Source organism: Saccoglossus kowalevskii, chromosome 7 (assembly GCF_978046115.1).
Source record: "Saccoglossus kowalevskii chromosome 7, keSacKowa6.1, whole genome shotgun sequence".
NCBI classification, from domain to species: Eukaryota; Metazoa; Hemichordata; class Enteropneusta; family Harrimaniidae; genus Saccoglossus; species Saccoglossus kowalevskii.
The window spans coordinates 10,903,194-10,915,392 of record NC_140647.1 but is presented as its reverse complement, the minus strand read 5'-3'; the positions used below and the strand labels follow the sequence as shown (position 1 = coordinate 10,915,392).

General features: G+C 36.1%; 1 protein-coding gene across 1 annotated transcript; it reads left to right on the top strand.

Moving 5' to 3' along the window:
• The first annotated feature begins 2,428 nt into the window (after positions 1-2,428).
• On the top strand, positions 2,429-11,603 carry LOC100370884 (uncharacterized). The gene is made up of 3 exons (XM_002742102.4): positions 2,429-2,837; positions 4,425-4,606; positions 11,214-11,603. The coding sequence occupies exons 1-3, from the start codon at positions 2,771-2,773 to the stop codon at positions 11,457-11,459; spliced, it is 495 nt and encodes a 164-aa protein (XP_002742148.1). The 5' UTR covers positions 2,429-2,770; the 3' UTR covers positions 11,460-11,603.
• The last annotated feature ends 596 nt before the right edge of the window (positions 11,604-12,199 follow it).

The following is a 12,199-nucleotide window of genomic DNA, read 5'->3' as shown; positions in this document are numbered from 1 at the left end:
TTTTTATAAGATCATAATTATATATAATTATATCTACATATGTATAATTTTATAATTTGTGTGTTCAGAAATGAATATGGTTTGTAAAATACCAGTCTATCTGAAATTTAATACAATTATTAAATACATTGAAATGTCTCTGTCTCTTAGTAAGTATGAATTGTGTCCCTTACTCACCCAAATTCTGCAATACGCAAATACAGGATATTATTTCAGATTAAATTATAGAAATTCTTTGATACAAATAAAAATCATCAGCATTAGCAAAGTAAAACAGAAAAGTTTTTTCCCCTTCTTTCCAAAAAGTAAAAAACATTGTGAAGATTTTTTTTTTTCATTTTGATTTTTTCAAGTTCATTTGCGTGTCAACAAGAGCCATATCAACAGTGAACAGGCATTATTTTTGTAATGTTTTAGAGAATTAACATTGGACTATAAATCCTAGAAATAAACATGCTCTGAACTTGTTTCCTAAATGTACCATGCTTGGCGCATTTATCTACATGTAAAATAAGGCATGTAGGGGTTTTCAGCTGATGCATGCGATGATGAGAAGCAAAACTTGTACAAATCTAAATGTTTACGAATAAAAACAAATTCACGGAAATAAAGCACACTATGTTGTATGAGGGCGTCCTTGGTGGAAATATTAAAACGTGTCATTTCGTTTTTTTTTTCAGTGCAGTCCACTTTTTGTGTATCCCTGTATTCGTCACTGACATAGTTGCTATGCCATGTAGGGCATAAGGAAGTGTTCATATCCGTGTTAAGAGTATGCTGTCCACTCTGTTAACATTTTAACAGGAACGACAGAAGTACTATGATCATGGATGACACTTGAAGTCGGTCAGAGCATGCGCAGTTTACGAATGTATGAATCAAATTTCCTTTCGTGAAAGTCAACGGTTTTGAGAGCATCACTCTCAAAGAAACAACTGCATTGCATACAGACCAGTGAGGTTGTAATTTTTTTCTTTTTCTACAATTCAAGAAAAACTTAGTAATATTAAATTCGCGTAAAAACAAAGCTTGGTATGGGTAGAAATGAGATGATAGACCTTGTATTTGTGATCTATTACCGGCCGTTTTGCTTTAATCGTAACTACGACATGTCACATCAGTACAATTATATTTAGGGTCTTTAGTTCGGACATCATATTATTAATATTATATTTACATATAGTTATACGTTTGCAGATCTCAGAAGATACGACTGTCTAAATATACATGTATATGCATTTGAATATTTTGTTTGACCAGAAGATGAATAGCTTCCACGAAAACAAACATTAATTAAAAAACAAACAAGAAATTTCCTAGATAAGTAAATAGAATTCAATTGCTCTGCTTCATGTTGTTTGTCTAAACATATATTGTCTTCTATTGAAAAAAAATATAAATGACTAGCTTAAAGGGCGGCAGTCGTCGTGCCGCCTCTGTTCGATATGAGACTCGACGTATACAACGCGTGTAAAATACCTTATTTATTTACACGTAATTCGAACACGTGCTGCGCGACGGCCACCGCGCTTTAAATAAAATTGAAAGTGATGTACGTAGATGTGATGTAGCTAAGAAACGCGTTTTACCTAGTCTGCTTCGAATCCTATTTTTAGTAAATATATATTCACAAACGGAAGGCAGTAAAGATTCATTAATTGTTTATGATAAAATGTCACATATAAATAATTGACGTGAAAGTTTGGTAATAATGTTATATTAATCAAACCGTTCAAATTCCGCAAATCGATGTATAATTAGTTGGCTTAGATCATATAGACGCGATATAGCGTTGCTGTACATGTACTGTTAACTGCAGTGCCCTCTTGCGGTGTGTCGGAACCGCTGTATCAATTCAATCAAATTGCCATTTGCGCAGTCGCAGCATGTGTACGTGCATGCGAGTACTAATATATTTCTTTGAACACGGTAATTGTCCCCGTCAAATTATTCGTGCAACATTTTTCTATGCGACGTGTCTCAATAGAAAATGTAGACAGGTAAAAATGCAGTATGTATTTATCACACTGTAACAAAACACAGATAATTAATTTTATAATTGACGAAGCTCATTAAATAAACAGGGCACGTGGTAAATTAGAATGATTTGGGTTTGTTGAGCATAATTTTCAAATTTGTTTTCGAAGTGAAAGTTTGAATTTAGTTGATGAACTCTGAATCGAGTTTGTTTGCAGGGAGTAACAGAATGTATTTCCTTCTCAACTTTTAATGCACTAAGTTTTTTTTTTTCTCAAAAAGGATATGTAGCTTTATTTCGTGAAAGATGACAAAACTTGACATTTATTGACCTTCAGAGAATTAATTAATATATTGGAACATCAGTCTATGTTTGTTATTATCCATGGACAATGATGGCGCTATTTATATGAAAACTTTACGCAGTCACAATAATACCTTTATCGGTATTGTTACGTTGCCAGTTGAAGAATGTTCGGTATTATGTTTTAAATCGAGCCTTGCTGTCTTCAATGTCAGTTGTCTCTTTTCAGTTGATCTAATGAAACTAGTGAACACTATAGCGACGATTTTTCTTTTGTACCCGATCCATTATGCAGAAGCCATGGAACTGCCAGACCTTGTTTTGTGGCCTCCGTTATAGGGGCGCTTTTGAATATACTTTCCGTGCAGTGAACGCAGTAGCGTCAATAGCTTGGTCCTAGACAACGGCGCAGCAGATGTGACCATCGTTGCGTGTTCAATTTTATATGTGTTTGCTCCGCTTTAATACCAGCTAGATCACGCAGCAAACATGGCCGTTCATACACGGGATATATTCATGCTGATAGTAGTGGTCTTTTTGACCACATTCTTACAAGGTATGTTGTAGTATTTGCGATTCGGTTCATAGGTTCTACGTATTGGCGGAGACAAACAAAATGGACTGGGTCGATATTTTATTTGTGCCTGACAGATACAACAGAACTGAACGCGGCCATTTATAATCCGTTCACTGGAGCTTGGAGTTATGCGAGGCGAAACTCGACAGTGTTGTTTACTGTCTATATCGGCAAAATATTTATTTTATGCGTACATATGTATTCCTAATTCACTTTACCACTTGTCCATCTTTCAACGGCGTTCTCTCTTCGGCTCGGTTGTTTATATCTGCTTTCAACGCTGTCTCCGTTAAAACTTGGTACTCATTTATTCCAGTGGTAAAACCGGTCAGTGATACGACCCGATTAAAGTCGTGATACACTGGGTCGCTAAAACCAATACCCTAGCGAGAAATAATCTGGTTAGTTGACATTGACAAGTTCGGGTGACAAGCGGGCATAGTTGTAATCTCGCCGTGGATTTGCGGTGCTTGGAGGGATATTACGCAGTAATTTGGGTGAGAGAAACAACAGTGAAATCGATATACAACTCCTGATACTCCGTGGATTGATAAAGAGTATCGGAATACATACGAGGTTTTCCCTTAACATCTCATCATTTCTGTGCTTTTTAAAACACATTCGTCTTATTACTACTACTAATGCGTAAATGTAACTGGCGTCAATATGTTTGCGACAAGAACAACAATCCCTTTATCATAACAGGCGCTTTCAGTGAACAACAGATTTAACAACAAACATGGCGGATGGTGTCAGGCATAGTAATCAGCGACACTATTCCTATACCAATATTAATCAACGTTAGTATACCAGTGTCATTTGAAATTTATTACTAAACCTCACATCACTAAAAGAATGACAAAACTCTGTCGAATTAGACATACAGGCTTTTTATAGTACTTTCCCCTACAGCCTTGAATACGCGACGGTTGTACCTTTTGTACATCCATGCGTTACTCGTAACAAGCTCTGGGCACGGACAATCGCTGTGCTGTCAATCAATCTGTGAAAAAAAAAGCGACATAACTATTTACGTTGGCATCGTATGTCCCATGCGAGCATGTCGGTATCGCCTCGTTATAGCATTCCTAGATCAAAAAAAAGAATGACCACTCATGGTGTTTATCATAGTACAAGTTGGCAGTTTTAATCTGATAGAATTTCAGGCATTCACACATGCCAACATGCAGTTGGTATTGTTCATTTTGCGGAATGTGAGCCATTAGAACACAAATCAGACGCAATATAATTTCGTATATATTCTGAAAATTTAAACGGAAATAATAAATGCGTTTAACGGTGGGTAGGGGTGTCACACGTAATTATACGTTTATTCAGATTCAATCTTGAGTCTCATATCATTTTCAATGCAATTATTTTGCAACGACATTTTTGTTACTGATGCACCAAATAACGAATGAACTAATTTAAGCACATGTCTTTGTTTTTATTCCACCTAGACAGCGTCTGTAAATTCAATACACTTCAAACATGTATTGATTATCTATTTTCTAGTTTTACTTTAGTGATGTTTCTCAAATCAAGCTTTTTTTGTTGATTATTCAGATTCCCGGGTGAGCGCAAATTCGGACTTTGAGGTTATCGAGGAAGGTGCACTAAATTGCTATGCCTGTGCGGGGTACGATTCACAGTCCATCGATGACTGTATGTGGAATCCAGACAGTGTCTCGACAGATGAACAGTGTCCTACAGAAGTCGCCGGAGTTGAAGTCTTTCCAGCATGTCATGTAAGTCAGTCATATGAACAACGGATGCCTGTAGTTATACCATGGAACTATAAACCCCATGGTTATACAAAGTACAGTCGAGGCACAATCAAATCAAATACATCCAGTAATATATTATTGTGTGTCAATAAAATTTCGTATCCCCGACAGTATGTGCGCTATTAAGATTGATATGTCAAATCTCCGCAAATGTCTCTTTACCAAGTGAAATGCACTATTGTTTAATTTAGCAGTATTATAGCAAGAAAAACAAATCATTTCATATTACGATATAAATCCTAAACCACCATTTCAGCCAATAACACTATTAACGTTACCACGAAAGAGAAAGAACCCCGTCTCATTTTTTTTATTCAGAGCTATTAAACATATTGCAGTGACTTGAACGTTGTTAAATGCGGTTCTGTTTCTTTCCCAACATTGTGAAATAACGCTTTATACAGAGGACAATATCATTGTAATAAAAACTCATTAGTGTACAGTTCATGACATGGCTGTTAACTAATCTAATAGAAATGCAATTACTCCTTTCTCCGGGTGGTTTAAAACGAATTAGATTGAATCCGAGTTTGACATATGTAGCTTGAAAAGAAAAAAAAAACACAGCAGTGATTCGCGAGGATGTTATTATAAAAATACGACATTTTGCATCTTACATTAGTAGAGATAATTTTTGCATCTATGTACGCAATTCCGAAGGAACGATCAGCGAAAGTGCATAGACAAGAACGTATTGGCTTGATTTAATCCATGATAGTAATTGGGTAATTCGGGGCGCATTCCATTCAATGCGTTTGCCGCCGCGTTAATTGCTTTGAACATCTTATAAAAACACGGGGCTGACGTGTAATCGATCCTGTGCTGTCTTCTCAAACATATTCATGGTCGGCTACGATCAAACAAAGCAAACTCAATTTACTCTTAGAAGTATTTGCAGGCTGACTAGTTTATCGAAAATGTCACGTTTGAGCTTTGAATGATTCCACAATCGCACGTTGTCATGGCAACTTATTGGATCGTTTGCTTAAAAACGTTCCAATTCTTTATTGGTCGAAGGGAATTACTGTTACAATTTGTTTGTTTTTTTGAAAAACATAATAAATTGGCATTTACCAGTATTAGTATAATTTGTTGGGGGGAGGGGTAAGTACGCGTAGGTAGATACGATACCGTTACAATATTGGTTGATATCTGTAGGTCAATTGACCCTGCCGCATACGGTTCGAATTCTCGGCAGCTTTACAAGCATCAAGTCAATCCCGAAGTCTCGCTATATTTTCAAATAATAAGTACTAGTGAACTATTTAAAGTCATCAATATTTCACAATTGTGTATCCTTGGTGTTAGTTGTTTTACATAATTCTTACCGACGTCGTTCGAAAGAATAATATTTCTAGGTCACACAGTTAACTACTTGACTCGAGTCAGCGCGGGAACTTATTCGTTTGTTCACGCTTGCTAGCTTACACTTTCCGTGCATGGAGAGATATCGGATTGGCAACGTTGCTACGTCATTATGTTTTCCGGCGATTCCCCAGACACGAAATAAAATGATGCTAATTTAAAACGACTTTCAACATGTCTGTGTGAAATGTCACTTGAAAAGGACGTGGAAATATTCAAGGCAGACTCTCGACCTACATACAATATGGATTCTTTATGTCAATATTTAATACAGATAAATGTCAAATACAGATTCCGAAAAAAATCTCCTTTATTGAGATTTTTGACAATTTAATTTAGGTCTGGATAAGGGTATAACACTGGCGTCTGCGTATGTTTCTATGGCGACACAACTGACATGAGTAAGCAGACAGCTATGCACCATATCACTTTGAATTGCGAGTTGCAAGTATTTTTTATCAGTTTTTACGACCATTTCATTTTCCAGAAGGATAACAATTCACCAACTAGAACGTACGGATGTTTTTATGTTGGTTCGAATTCCACTTTAAAGATTCTATTGTCAATGAATAACAATAACTGCCTTTCACTCGTTCGCTAACTCTTATATTCTATATTTCTGTGTCATACAAATGTCTTATACAAAACTTTGATTAAGAATATTTAATTCCTCCCTTGAAATTAGAGAAGCGTCTGATGTTTTATCAAAAATAAAAAAATTTCAACAAACAAGCTGCCCTCTGATTGGCCTGACTGTTAGTTAGCCAATCAGGAACAATCTTGTAATGAGCTTCACATTGACCCATAGGAGAAAGAGGAGTCCAATAGTTCAACTGCAAGATTCTCAATCCTACTTTAGCTACCCGGTACTTGTCAATACTAAGTATAACACAATGTTATATCGTCGGTGTCAATACAACTACGTCACGGTCTCTCAACAGTGACTGCGACTAAACCATGCTCTATGTTCATTGTATGCCAGTTAGTTACTGCACAAATGCACAAACACTGAAGTGGTATTGTAAAACCACACATAAATGTAACATACTAACTGGGAGAACTTTGCACACGGTTCGTATTGAAATTTATTGCTGACGGGTTCAAAGTTCACATGTAGTAACAAAACTGGTTATTTCTTTATTTACCTTTTATTATTTTTTTATTCGTATTCAATTTTTCAAATGTGATTTTTTATCGATGTCTATTTTTTAAGTGGATATTTAATTACAATATTTTCTGTAGGATTTTTTTTTTTTAAATTTACTATCTTTCCACCAACGAATTACAAATGTCTAACCGCTTCGGCAAGTCCTTGTACACGTTTTGATACTGTCGCTTCTCTTGGGACAGTATTTTTAATTTGAGATAATGTTCTTTATTCGTCTGTATGTGGTAGATTTACTTTAAGTGACCAATACGCGACCTGACTACTAATAACTGGACTTTTGAAGACATCGTGTTCAACGCACACTCTGCATAAACTGCTTAATCTGGGCCATGTTTGGTTAGATGTGGTAGTTATTTTGCTGCGTCAGTTTTCTTTTGTTTGTAAAACTCTGATAATTTCCCGGTCTCGCATTTCAAAGCACACAGCCTTTTGTTATCAGAAATCGAAAACTGGATATAAATGTGACACTATCTTGTCAATATAAGACACCATTGAAAAAATAGTTCTGCCGATAGCAACGCGGATACTAAATGATTGATGGCAATTCACTCAGCCTGAACTACCAATTAACACAATCGTTCTTTTATTTTATCTTGCCGTCTGATGATCCATGACGTGTCAGTAATGGTTGTATTGATTGAACCGACTTGATTACTTATGCGACCCGTGGGTCGAGGAGGCACCATTTTAGATCACTGCGTTTACACTTCCACTGCAGTTGGTAACACTGCACTGCGCTGCACTTTTGCAATCATGCATTCACGGTTACTAAAAAAGTAACCGTGATGCATTGTACTAAATCTCATTACACAAAATCACTGCACTGCGCATCAATTCTTATGCCGCATCACTGCTCTGTATATCACATTACATCAAATCTCATACTACATCACTGCGCTGCACATTACATCAAATCTCATACTACATCACTGCGCTGCACATTACATCAAATCTCATACTACATCACTGCTCTGCACAATACATCAAATCGCATTTCATCAAATCTCATACTACATCACTGCCCTGCACATTACATCTTATACTGTATCACTATTCACAATGTACTGCAAAAAGATCGAACATACAGACAGACATATCAATTGAAGACAATATTCCGAACAATATGACGATTTACGTGTTCTCGGTTACAACAATAACAACAACAATACTGATTATAAGTGCACCTCACAGCTTACAGTTATGTAAATTACCAAATAATTTTCTCCATATTTTGTAGCATTTGATGCAGACAAATGTCATAGAACAAGAGCACAGTTTCGGTTTAATTGACGTATACCAATCACATTTCAAGTACTCCAGATTAATATAACACCCGAATACATTATCAGAAAATTGAATTATAACATTGGTTGCAATTGCCAGCAGAACGAGACATTTTAGAATCTACTACACGTACGTGGAGTGCATATTATATTTCGATGAATCATTCCAAATTAAATTAAATGAAACTGCAACACAATTTAAAACTGTACTGTATGACTCACTATTTAAGGTCTATTCACTGTTAATAACAACCAGTGAGGTTGTATACAAGAGTTTTGTTTCAACAGCCGCGGTCGCCATTCACAAAACTGTTCATAATAAACTAGAATATTTACTGCACACGTGTTTTATCGATACCACTTAAATCTATTATAAACGCCATAAGGTAAGCTCCGTGTCAGATTTCAGAGTACTTAAATCGAAGAAAACAATGGCATTCAGCCTCCGGATATTCTATGGTATTGGAATAGATCGTTATGTCAATTCCATACTCTAGCTATGGTATAAATTCAGTGCTGTTACTTAATAACGACTATAATATATATGCAGGAGCCATATATACAGAATAGAATAGAAGAGTAGAATAGAATAAAGTAGAGTAGAGTAGAATAGAATAGAATAGAATAGAATAGAATAGAATAGAATAGAATAGAATAGAATAGAATAGAATAGAGTAGAGTAGAATAGAATAGAATAGAATAGAATAGAATAGAATAAAGTAGAATAGAATAGAATAAAATAAAATAGAATGGAAGCTTTTCAAAATAAACTACAATTACCACACATACAACTTGAATACAACACAATAATATATTTTAAACAAACTACAACTAAATCACACTGAAAATATAGCACAGCAATACATCAATTGAATATATACATTCGGATAATTATTTTGAGTTCAAAGGTAATATACAAAATTGCTTAAACCCACGTACACAATTTGAGCATGCATATATATAATAACCGCATATATATTATTATCTATTATATCACAACATTACCTCCCCTCCCCCAAGAATATCCAAGACATGCAAGTACTTGTAGTCCTCATACAATTAGAATAATGGTCCATTCCAATCGATTGTGTATAATGCCCGGAGCCACCATTTTACTTATGTTTTACGATAAATCGTTATCAGTTTGCAAACGCCTCGAACACGAGAACCGAATATCAATTGAATTTCCCGAATACCTATCGATTAATGAGGTTCTATTGTACTATTTCTTACGTAAATATTTAAATTATAGTAAAAACCGACTAACGAGGCCTGCAGTTGGCGTTACCCGTTGATTTGCGCACCACAACATTGTTTACGTTACCCTTACTCGTCCAGAAATAAACATCTTTCTGTAAAGATATTATAATAATAATTATAATAATAATTATATTCGAACTCAAGTTTGCAGAAAACTTCTTTTCAGCTGTTCAATGTAAATGACCGTTCTCTCCAGGGTCGACAATTTTGTCTATTTACGATAAAACAAGGTGCCTCATGGGTATTTCCTTCCATTATCATCGCTCCACATCGGAAATTAGAATTGCTTCTATTTCTGCGATTTCAATCGCCGTCAGCATGTGACACTCACAGTAACGCTCTAGTTTACGAATAAGAGACCCTTATTATGCTCCATGTTTGTCTGTAGCTCTCTGACTCTGATCTGTCCATTCATATATAAACAGGACAATACCATGGATTTGTGTGGACTCGAGAATAACGTGACGTATATTACTTTGTATTTGAGACATTCCTGCGTGACATATATCATTGCCATGGCAATTTTTCGGGTGTGAAGGTTATCCGACATAACGAGAGAAATTATAGTGTAATGGGGTTTTGTTACAACCAGTACAGGAAACATCGACCTTGAACTTGGGGTGAGGTATTAACTGTCAGCTTAATAAAGAATGCAATTGCAATCCAAATAAATACTATATATCCGCAGTGTTAGTCGCTAGGAATACGAATGATTTGTTACCATAGGGACAGCACAGTTTTGTAAACACATATTCTTGGCATTCTATTTTTAAAGCACATTCAGACGCTACCGTCTTTGTTTTCAAAACGTTTTCTGCCTCCTTTGAACGACAGTTACAGGAGTGCATCCATCCACATGCTTAACTGGAGGAAACAAATACTTGCACAGAGAACAACCGTCACAGCGTTCAGATTAGACGATGTAAATCGTTATCAAAAGCTCCGTCACTCACACGCGAAATCGCGCGTTTGGTAACCATGGTTACGAGTATAAGATGGTATTTGATTACATTCTTCATTATAGCTGTCACGAGAGTGGGATCAGACTACGTTAATGAAAACCATACTGTTTATTGAAATAACACTGCGCTATTTTTCTCAGATGTAGCGTACTTTTTGTGCAGCTTGGAAATTCCCCGTAGATTTACAAAATAATTCTAAGAGGTGCCCTTTATATTATTGCTCAAAAAGTATTCATGCATATCTAAACTCTGATAATTGGAGCATCACTATCGTCGGGTAGCGCAGTCGAATTGCGTGTAAACAAAATTGCGTCAAACACAATTCGACGACTGTGATGATTTAAAGCGGGGGAGTCGTCACCTACGCATGCGTCAGGTGACTATAGCGTGTCACTGTTTACAAACAAGCGTGTACCCATGAGCCTTTGCATTCTTAGCGTGTGTTGTTATCATCGCCTGGAACTCACTTCCCGCGCGTGCGCAGGTGACTATCCTCCCGCTTTAACAGAATATTTGTTTGTATTTTACAGCAAACGAAGCAGACTTCCGCTGGCAAGATCACCAGTTTTACCCGAGGATGTCTATATCATTATAACTGCACAGAAATCATGACATGTATGAACGCCAACCTCACTGGCGTCTGCGTTCACTGTTGCGACGATGCCGATTTCTGCAACGCGTCGCCGACGTTACATTCGACGAGATGGATCGTCTTGCTTACTTTGATGTTGATGTCCTTTGAAGTGACTCGATTTCTGACTCGTACTGTGCAATGATTTTTCACGACTCCATGATATAATAGAGTGGAACGAGCGTTACGTTACACCCAATAATACTTTGATCTTCCCGGGACAATTTATTAACAACTTGTTGTAAATTATAACTAATATTTCACACTGAATTGCAACGTCATGATACCACCAAATTAAAGGTCGGTAGTCGTCACGCCGCGTCCTGTTCGATATGGGATTCATAGTGACGTATACAACGCATGTAAAATACATAATTTGTTTACATGAAATTCGAACACGCGCTGCGCGACGACCGACGACCTTTAAAGGCGCCCGCGCTCATTTCGACGCCAATTAGGTAAACCGTCCAAGATGTAACAGGAATCTACTATTATATATTCTCACTGTATTCCCATAAATAATAACGTCTACACAAATTCGTCACTTTTACACACTTTCAACTAATTAACGCCAAATCTAAGACATACGTATGTAAAATATATGATTATAAAAAAATGACTTAAAATATATACATTCCTTTTGCAGAACATTTTTCGTAACGACCCCGAACAACGTCAACGTTCTGGTAACTAGCTCTCTGTTAATGTGGTAACCTTTTTGTAATGTGATTCATTATAATGTTTTTTTTGTTTTTGTTTTACAACCCAAAAACATATTTTCAAAATGTATCATAAATATATTATTATTTCTATTTCACATATGTATATAAATCTATAGATATGTGAGATTATATCTAGACTATGCGATGTAAATAACACAAATAA

What these genes read in the sequence shown, in the direction of transcription:
- LOC100370884 (XM_002742102.4), top strand. Translation starts at nt 2,771, where the DNA reads ATGGCCGTTCATACACGGGATATATTCATGCTGATAGTAGTGGTCTTT. An exon ending in TTTGACCACATTCTTACAAG is followed by an intron (nt 2,838 to 4,424) that starts GTATGTTGTAGT and finishes TTGATTATTCAG; the next exon opens with ATTCCCGGGTGAGCGCAAAT. An exon ending in AAGTCTTTCCAGCATGTCAT is followed by an intron (nt 4,607 to 11,213) that starts GTAAGTCAGTCA and finishes TGTATTTTACAG; the next exon opens with CAAACGAAGCAGACTTCCGC.